The sequence below is a fragment of the Apis dorsata genome, unplaced genomic scaffold (assembly GCF_000469605.1).
Source record: "Apis dorsata unplaced genomic scaffold, Apis dorsata 1.3 scaffold_327, whole genome shotgun sequence".
NCBI classification, from domain to species: Eukaryota; Metazoa; Arthropoda; class Insecta; order Hymenoptera; family Apidae; genus Apis; species Apis dorsata.
The window spans coordinates 167,992-178,255 of record NW_006263595.1 but is presented as its reverse complement, the minus strand read 5'-3'; the positions used below and the strand labels follow the sequence as shown (position 1 = coordinate 178,255).

Here is a 10,264-nt window from a genome sequence, read left to right as displayed (position 1 = left end):
AAAAAAAAAAAAAATATTCTTCTAAATTTCACTCTCTTCCAACCCTTTTCAATACGATCTTCAACGTCGGCCGTTACATCAAACGGCAACCGTTTCGAATGCCAGATAATCTCGATTCGTGTTCTTGATTCGTGGCAAGGAAGACAGGAAGAGAGAAGGGAATATGGCGTTGGCGGTGCTTATCGGCGCAGTGACCGTGTAAAAGTTTGCTCCGTGGCGCGTTACGCCCATAAGTCAGGTTATATTTGAAAGGCGATGCAGCGTTCTGGGTCCCGGCAAGTGGATCCCCCGCGGTGCCATACGCCGGCTTGTTAATCGGCCAATGGACGTTTCGCTTTGGTTCTGCCTCGCACGAATGTTCCTCGTCCTCTTCGCCGGATTCTCTAGCAGGGAAATCCAACGTATCGTCTCGATGTCTTTTGCCGATTTCTTTCGCGATACCATTTGATTAACGCGACGTTCGCTTCGTTTTAGTTGGCACCTCTTCTTTTCCTCCTCGTTTACTTCAATCGAATCAACGTCGAGAAGAATCGATCGAAACGATACGAAATCGAGAAAATTTTCTGGAAAGTTTTCCGTTCCAAAGGTTGGACGTAATTGCGTATAATGGATGGAGTCGTTTGTAACACGCGCAGAAAATCACGACTTCTTAATTACCTTAGGTATGTGTGTTCGCGCGTGTGCGTGTATTTATCGTGTCATTATGTTTCCGTAACTGTACCGGCGACAGCGTAATTTCTTTGGACGATATATGGCGCCAAACGTCCATTTCAACCGTCTTGAATATTTCTTCGAGTGGACATTGCGTATTTTACGGCTCGCGTAATATGCATCGTGTTAGGTTTGGATTTAAATTTAGATATAAGGCTAGGGTTTAAGTTCATGTTAGATAATAATGTGGAACAAGATGCGAAACTGAGCTATTCGGCTCGAATAAAATTGTTAAATTTCGTTTATGCACGCTCCACGCATTTTCCACGTATAATCGTCAAGGAGGGGAGGAGAGGGGAAGAGAGTCGAGACGCGCGTGATGATATGGTAGCGAAGGATCGCGATCAGACAAGAATGATAATTACACGTGTCGTTAATACGTCGTTAGAAGTGATTTTATTTTAACGATCGAACGACGCGAGCAGAAAGAAGAACAAGAAGGGAGATATTCCCCTTATTGTCGGTTGGATTGGAATTTCTACAAGTTGGGTAATTAGCGTCCTCGACACACGTTGTCGTGTGCGTGTCGCCGCCGCAATGCCATTATATTAAAAGAACGCTTTTAACTTGACTCGGAGGAGAAGACGTAGCTAACTATGCGAGGCGGGGATTTGTAACGACGATTTTTATTATTAAGAAAAACGGGAAGGGGGAGAAATCACGTTGTTGCGATTCAACAACGTGCAAGCTCGACGTTGATAATAACACGTCTTTATTGCACGTCAAATTGAACCAAGTTGCGCCGATATGCAAATCGGCCGGGGGTAGTAATTCGATTCTAATTACAGGCCTAGGTGGTGGAGTGTTGTTGCATGCACTCGTGAACCCTGGTGTCTACGGCGTGGTAACAAAACCCTTTAAACCGATAAATGAAGGAATACGCCGAGTTGCGAAGAAAGGGACGAGTAACGATGAAAGTAAACGGAAGAAATAATAACAGAAGAAAGAATGATATCGAAGGAATCATTAAGAAATATATAATACACGCGAGGAGAGAGGGATCGGTGAAATTCGTTGGATCGACTCGATGAAATCGATCTACCAACGGAAATCTCAAGTAACGCGATTTCACGATTTCACGAGCGATGAAAATGGAGAGGAAAAAGAACGAGCATTCGATCCATTACCGGTCACCCCGTTATCCCTCGTGGTCCGCCGTGCTCTCCGGAGCAGAATCGATAAATCTTCGCGTTATTTATCACGTTTCTCTAAGAGGGAAAGATTTCTCATCGCGTGCCGGCCACGAGTTTCTTAGCAAATCCGCGTCGAACGCGGCTCCAAGGGTAACACAATACCGCCATTTGTAGCACGTAGCGAGACGAAAACGATCGTTTCAACCGATTCGCGGTATCTGAAAATACACTTTACGATATCTGGAACGAACGGAAGCCATTCATAGGTTTCTCCGCAGCCGCCTCTAGGCCGCACGAGGACCGTTCTTTTATACACGCACACGCACACGCGCGCGCGGATGGTGCGTGCGCGTCCGCCTTTGTTATCGTGGAGAACCGCGGAGAAACGGGAGGCACCTTCGATTTAACCTTAATAAGATGGATGGATCCCACGAGGTTGCTCGATATGGAGCAACCTCTCGCTTCCACACACGTGGCCAGATCGATCGTGGCCAGCGCATCGACGTACACGTGTTCGTAGAGCGCTCGATGATTCAGGAGTACGCGAGTTAATCCTGCGGAGGTCGATGTTTCTCAGATATATACGTATATATGCAGTTTCTTAAATGTAGATTAAAGTGTTGTATTTTTGGAAAGGATACGATAGAAAATTAAAAAAATATGTGATCGTAAATATTTCTGTTTCAATAAATAAATTTCATTTTTCAGAAAAGAGAAAATAAATAGTACTTCGTACGTTTACACGCTGTTATGAAAAATCTACTGTTCGTATAACGAAATGGAATTATGTAATGGAATTTATGCAGATCTCGCACGGGCGTATCTAATGTTGGATCGTTGATGATTTTCGAACGGGTCGAGTTCGTCAAAATTAGCTAGGAAAGGAAAGGAAAAGTTCGAATATGAAAATATAAAATCGAAAAGATTGAGATTCATCAAGCCTCGGATTATACCGGCGATTTCTACTCGAGTTTGCCCGTTTCTTTCTTTCGTTCACCCCGTGTACACGTATCGGTTGTCTTGTCCAATCAGTTGAACAAGGGTATATAGTTAGAAAGGGAAGAGAGAGAGCGAGGAGCGACGCGAACCAGCCTTGCAAATTAATGTCTCTTTATTTCGTAGCGAGCATTTCGTTAAAGGTTGATTTATCGCCATATACTTCGCGACTCGCCTTTTTATCGGCCGATCGCCCGCGGCTTCGATCGTTCCTTTAATTATGCAACGCCGTTACGGATCTTATTCGCGGCCCGAAGCTAATAATAATCTCCTTTTCCTTTTCTTTTCCGCGGGATCCTTTTTCTTTTTCTTCTTCTTCTTCTTCTTCCTCTTCTCATCCCGCGGGGGAAAGTATTGATAAAACGTGCCGTGTTAAATGCACTGCTCGAAACAATCGGAGAATCTGATTTCTAAATCTGATAGATCAGGGAGAGGAATGAAATACGCCGTGTTAAACGGCGCGCTATTTCGTTCAGCCTCGTTTCACCCGAAATGAGCTCTCTCGTTCGAATGCAAGAAATGAGTTTATGGGCGTATACACAGGATTCGTAAATGGGTCAGTTACACAGGGGATATAGATGAATTTTTAACACTTTAAGATTTACTGCCGGAGATCGGTAAACTCAGCTTGAGTTCAAGTATTAAAAATTCCTCGCGATAAATATTAATTTTTATCGTATCGTTTCCCGCGCATTGTTTCACTTTGCGCGTTATTTACGAGCCGTTAAAAATTGCGTTAAAATACAAAGTACGCCAATTCCTCTACTTCGTCCCTTGTAAATATTCCTTTCTCGTATTTTCAAGCGTATTTTAAACGTCTCGTTAAAAATTGCGCGCATTACAGGCCGTTTCCGGTAATCGAAACAAGCTCGCGACCCTTTCTCCTCGTTAAGCTAGCGAGCAATCATTTCCCATTTGTCGCGAATATCGGCCATTTATCGCGAGCCATGGCCGCCTCGTGTAACGAATACACCATAGTTTCTCTCCTCCCCGACTTTCAGCAAAGGCAACGATCTCTTTTGCCTTTTCCACCTTGTGTCCCGTTAATGGAAATATCTTCCGTCACATACCGGCACAGCTAATTAACCATAACTTTCCTCAAACGTATGTAACGCGGTGATTATCCGCAGTTTTATCCAGAGGTGGCAATGAACATATCCCAACTACGTGCATTTGTTTCGGGAAAATATTTAAAAAGGAATCTCTTGGGATGTATCAGATCTCGTCCACGGGTCGATCCCATACCATTTCAAATCGTGCGAAATAATTTACGAGGAATGAACAACGATCGTATAATTACGATACTTAATAGTCGCGCTCGTGGTAATGGAAACGAGGAAGGATTTGGTATATATCGGGTCGCAGAAGAGTTGCATAATTCCAAGTAATTCTCACTCGAGTCGCACTCGAGAAACACGCTCGATTTAATCGAGATGATCGTCCGGCTAAAATTCTAATTCTACTTAACGACAAGCCGGCCTCGTCCCGTCCCGACTCGTTCTCGATCCCGCTTTCCTCGAGAGCCGTGTCTCCTGTCCCGTAGGGATCGTAAAACGGCCGGTCGAGGTAATTAATAACGAATTTATCCGAGTGATAAGGTGGTCCGCGGCACGCCGCCTCATAAGCGTATCTCGTTTGATTTGACTGACCGGCAATAAAGCACCATTAACACCGTCCGGCATTTTTCACCGGAGTGCAAAGTGTTAAATTATAAAGTCACCGTGGAGAACCAGATCGGACGCGATATTTCTTGCTCGTCCCGCTGCAGATCTCCCGCTCGTTACACTAGGCCTCCTCTCTTCCATAAAGTGGCTTCGTGTCGATACCCCGACAGAGTCTGGATCTTGTCGTACGATCGAATTAATATTATCAGCGGAATTATACAAGACGTCGGTTACAAGTTTACCGGTGTTAATAAATTTTGTCACATGGCGAGCGACGAAGTTTGATTATTAAAACATTCCGATTTTTTCTCTCTTTTTCTTCCTTTCTTCTTTTGTATTATTGCGAAAGAGTAGCGCGTGTAATCCAACTTGTAAATTTCTCGATTCGCTCGTATTGTTATTATTATTATTAATTAATCCTTAAGAAATCGAAAGTTACACACGTTTCCTTTCAAATCAATCTTATACTCGTTCAACATATTTTCTTCGCCACGTTTGAAACTTATGTAAAGAAATTTCAAATTAGAATTTATAATAGAATCTGTTCGTCAAATTTCACGTAACTCAAACGTAACGTTTATTTCCTTATTATTTTCGAATATTCGGTATTCACGATATTTTTCTTTTTTTTTCTCTCCTCTTATTTCCCAATTTCCTCCCAAAAGCAACACAGTTGACATCCGCCGGTGTCGGAATATTGGGCTTGGCGCGTGGGTGCGGAAAGAACGTGTACACAGCCGTGATCGTGTCCCCAACCTGCGATAGCCGCACCGACCGGTGCAATAACAGTGATTAAGCTTTATCGTGGCCGTTTCAACGGACTATTTATCTGTCGGCCGCGAAATTACGCGCTGTAAAGACATAATAGGAACGTGATCCAATATTGTCGTTTGTTCGTTCGGCGGACGGCAGAGAGAACCGGTCACGCAAAAAAAAAAGAAAAAAAAAAGAAAAAGAAAGAAAGAAAAGAAAAGAAAAGAGAAAAAAACTACCGGTTATTAATCGGGAATTTAATAGTTTTATGTGTTCCATCGGCCGATACGACTTCATTCATAGAAAACATCGCAACGACGACAGGTCAGAGTAGCAACCGTTATCTTTGAATCGATTATTCGAAGTGAAACGAAGTAACACGGAAGATAGATATGACCGATTCCATCTAATTTTCTTAAGCGCTTTCCGATTGGTAATTTTACAAATATGATAATTAACCACTTCTTCTTCCCATTTCCAACTCTAAATAACTTAAAATTGTACAAAAAGTTGTTGATAACGTATCTACGTTTAATAACGTATAAACAAGCTAATAATCCGGCATCTCTTAAGTTTATCGGGGGAGACTTATTCTCGATTAGAAGAAAAAGAACAGGTCCACGAGGATCAAAGTTTCCAGAACAACTTTCGAACGAGAGAGAGCTCGACACACGGATCAAACACACGGGGAAGTGTGCGTGCGTCGATGGAAAAATGATCCGTGAGAAATTCGTGGCACTCCCATTACCAACCGTTTTCCCCGCACTTGTCCGACTATTAAAATACAATAGGGTGGCGAGGCGAAGTTGGATTTTTTTCTAACACAATGCGATCGAGGCGAGGACAGCTCGATAACTCTCAGCGGGGAGGGGCGCGAAAAGGGACAACGAAAGACTGCGACGACGGGGGCACGAGGCGAGCATCGACGGCCACCGCCGCGCCACTGTGAGAGAAAACCGATCTAATAGGGTGCGATTATTTACCGATGGTTTGCATAAGAATACGACAACTGAATAACCTATAGGAAATTGTTGTTGTTACGCGTACGAAAGCAAATAAGAGAGAAATAGTTGGTTGCATATCGCCGGTTGATTTATGGGGCAGAGAGCAGCTTATTTCTCCGAGTTGGTTAACAATTGTTTCCTGACAATGAGCGTATATCAGATATGAGTGACACGAAGGAACGTTTTCTACCATTCATCAAGCTGGCACTCGGCCGGCGAGTAAAGTAATTACACGTTTTCCTGTGTCGTTTCAAAGGGTCATCCATCTGCTAGGAAACCGGGGAAACGATTCCGCCAACGGCGGCTCCCTACGCGACAAAATAAATCTCTAATTAGCCGGTTTAATAGGAAGGAAGTTTCGATCGGATCCCGGGGGTCTGCCCGGTTGAAAAGGCTCGTTGAATATTCAAGGAATAGAAATTGATGGAGCGGGGATGGACTCGGGTTGGAATGGTAATTTTTACGTGAAATCATACGTCTTGTCGCGCTAATTAAACGTACATCTTAATCAATCGATCGTCTTACACACTTGCGCGTTTATATACACAGCGTGGGATTCAATCTCTCTCCTTTTTCTCCGCTCTTTCGTCGCACCACAGACGAATTATTGATATCTCTCAATTAAAATCGGTCATCTTTTATTATTCGTCGCAAGCGTGAATCGTGCGTTTCGCGAGAACGAAACGAATTATTTATGCATCGGCCAATGTCGAGCGTGGTTTAATTTTGCCAGGATCCGTGGGATAATTAACTTGGTTAGTTTATAAAAAGTATCCAGCTGCCGATAATCCGAAAATAAAATTGTCGAGATCGTGACGGAACAGCGGAGAACCGTAACCGTTACGTAACAACGATTTCTTTTTCCGAGGCCGAGAAACATATTATTCTTTCATACCGTTGAATCTTAGTCGATGAACTTTCGACTATTCGAATCGTGTTATATCCATCGGGCCTAATGAGAAATTTCATTATCGGCCCGATCCATTAGTCGTTCGCTCGTTCGTAATTTTCGTTCGAAAAAGATCGGTCGATTTTGTAAAAGGTTCACAAACGGTAAATGTCGAACCACGAGAGGCGGAAAACGATCGTCGATTAATACCATTAATACCTTTATCTCCACCGTTCAAAGGAATATCTATCTTTTCAAACCCGTTGACCGATATATCTCTTCCCATCGATTCCAAGACAATGTTACGTAACGCGAGACCATTTTAACTTTCGCATGTTGTAGAAAATTTGTAAAAATTCGTCGCGTAAGGATCAATTAATCCGTAATACGCTATCCATGTAGTTGGAATTTTTTTTTACTTTTACACGATGCAAATCGAACAACGATTTATCTATCTATAGGTCTGCGTATGCACACGTACCGTCGATCGTTAAAAAAAGATCGTTTCGCGTTACGATATATTTTCGTTGGTCGAGGAATACAGAGAATACGAAGAGAACTCACCGGAGGAAGGTCGATCCGAGTATCTGGTGCAGTAGACCCAAGCAGGCCAAGGCAACTGCTTTCCAGGATCGGTTACAGGTGGTCCGGGCGTGTTGGAGGCAGGATTGGCGGTGGTAACGGACGTGGCGTTGGTCGTCGAGCTAGTTTCCGAGCTACTTTTCTCGGTGGTCTCGGTGGCCGACTCTAGAAAGTCCTTAGTCAGGTCGATGGGTCTCGAGCTGACCTTCTTCGGCCGGGACTTCTTCAAGGAAATGGGATCTGTGATCCTTCTGCCAAAGTCCGCTTTCAATATGTTGTCTATACTGAACTTCAAGCCGGCCTGATGCTGCAGATTGTTGTTGTTGTTGTTGTTGTTGTTGTTGTTGTGATTATTATGGTGGTTACTGTTATTGATCCCATTATTCTGAACACCGTTCGCGCCACCGTGAATCGTTCTCCCGTTCTCCTCCCTCGGGCCGGGCGAGGCAGGGCTGCCAGGCTCCCTCTGAAGGATTTTGCTGACCGAGAGTCGGTGCTGGTGCACCGAGTTTGCGGGTACGTGTTGCACCTGGGACGTCTGATGAAGGTGGACGTGGCTGTTGGCGTGGTGCAAGTGTTGCTGGCCCGGATGCGGCATCAACGAGGCCGTTTCCCGTGGATCCCTGCACGCGGTTGGATGGAGGACAGGGGTGGTGGCCTGGAGACCGGTGACCGTCATGGCCGACGGTGGCGACAACGAAAGCCTGGTGACCAGCGGAACGCTGATCGGGGTCCTGTGCAACCTCTCCACGGTCGGGTAAACGATCTCGTGGCTCAGGCTGTGCTGGACTCGAGGCGGATAATCGGGGATCTCGGTCTCCCTCGACGAATAACGCGGTAACAAATGCGGCGGATGATTGGACTGATACCTGGGCACTATGACGTCTTGAATGGCCTCGGGCCGACCCGGGGAGGAGGCGGTGGCCGAGGAGGAAGCCGGTGACCTGACCGAGGACGCCGTGGGCGACGAAGGTGGTTGACTGTAAGCCGGTGGACTAGGTGCCGAGACGTGATTAGTCGTCCTCTGATAGAACGCGTCGTTGCAGCTCGTTGAGCTAGAAGGCGATGGCGTGGCCGATGTCCTCGTGTTCTCCTCGTCTCGAAAGTCACCGCCACGGCTGCTCGCCGATTCCTGGTCATACCTGACCGAGCCGCAACCACGTATTCCAACGACGCTCGTGGGCGTCGGTTCGCTACCGACGCTCAACACCTCGCTGGTGTCGCTTTCGCAATCGCTGTCAGGGTTGTTGCCGTCGCTTCCTCGTATCTGATCGCGTTTCTCGGAGTCGTCGAGTTCCAACCGAGTCGCCAGGTGATTCTGCCTGATCTCGTGGTGGAGATCGTTCGAATCTAAACCGGTCGACGCTTCCGGCGGCGTATTCGACATGTTTCCACGTGTTTCTTTAGTTTTTTCTTTTACTTTTGCTTTCCTCCCTCCTCTCTCGGAACCGAATTCCTTTCTTGCGCGCCTCGTCGAGTCGATCGGAAAGAAGAAGAAGAAGAAGAAGAAGAGGAGGAAGAGGAAGAGGAAGAGGAAGAAGAGGAAGAAGAGGAAGAAGAGGAAGAAGAGGAAGTTAAGCTTGGCTCGACTTTGACGATCCTCCCATGACGACGAGGTCGAGGACTTTTCTTTCTCGTCTCCGTTTTATCCTTCGTTCCGCTTGTCTGTCTGACAAGTTTCGGGACAAGTTTCAAGTACCTACCTAACGGATTCCGTCCGTTGCACGCTTCCAGGAGGGATCGTCATTTTCGCACGGGACACCTGTCCGTTCATAGGCCGTCCGTGGATCGTTAACTCGATCGGATCCTTCCCGATACCTCCTCAATCGCATAGTATCGCGTATACGATTCTACCGCAAGACGCACTTTTCTTTTTCGCCGGAAACTTGGAGATATTTCACACGCGCCTCGATTACTCTGTTACTGCCCAATCACTAAGCGTACTCTTCCCCCTGCGTAAGCGTATCTTGCCGACGGACACTGTTCAGCCCAGTTCATGACGGGTTGCCACGATGAGTTTCGTATTTATCTCCCATCTTCGTCGCGAAACTACCTGTTCGAGCGGGATACGCACTANGAACCGGTCCACTCGTGCCGCCAGTTCATTACTTGGACCGACAGCCCAACCGAGAACGAGCCGTGGTATCGTCCTCGCCGAGGTCCCTAGGCATCACTGACCTGTCGTACCGCCTTGAACTCCTCTCGATACGTCCATAATCCATCGCACTCTCACTTTCGCGCCCCTCCTTGAACCCGGATGGCCCCTCGAACCCAGGCCGAACGTGGAAAGAGTGGAGATCGAACGGAACGACAACGCGCACCAAACGCCGCACCGTTGGAACGAGGAGGAAACCGAGGCGGGAGCCCCGAGGCCAGGGGCTCGTCAACGTGGCGTGGGCACGAATAATCGGGGCGAGGAGAGACACGATGCTCGACGAAACGACGATCGACGACGAAACGTGGAGAGTCGTGTTCCTGTACGGCGCTGGTAGACGCGGGTTTCAACGGAACCGTTGTGCGACGCTGTGGATC

At 46.4% G+C, this 10,264-nt stretch overlaps 1 protein-coding gene and 1 long non-coding RNA gene across 3 annotated transcripts in view; one reads left to right on the top strand and one right to left on the bottom strand.

Annotated features, from left to right (window-relative positions):
• LOC102671756 (homeobox protein invected-like) overlaps positions 1-9,224 on the bottom strand; it is a 63,629-nt gene extending 54,405 nt beyond the window's left edge. Inside the window, exon 1 of one of the 2 annotated variants that reach the window (XM_031511552.1) lies at positions 7,715-9,224. In XM_031511552.1, coding sequence (XP_031367412.1) covers positions 7,715-9,119 — 1,405 coding nt within the window. In that variant the 5' untranslated portion in view covers positions 9,120-9,224. The remainder of the gene's footprint in view (positions 1-7,714) is intronic. The other variant, XM_031511553.1, reaches the window with a different exon arrangement.
• Positions 1-10,264, top strand: part of LOC102672114 — a 165,077-nt gene that overhangs the window by 62,682 nt on the left and 92,131 nt on the right. The gene's annotated exons all lie outside the window — the stretch shown is intronic.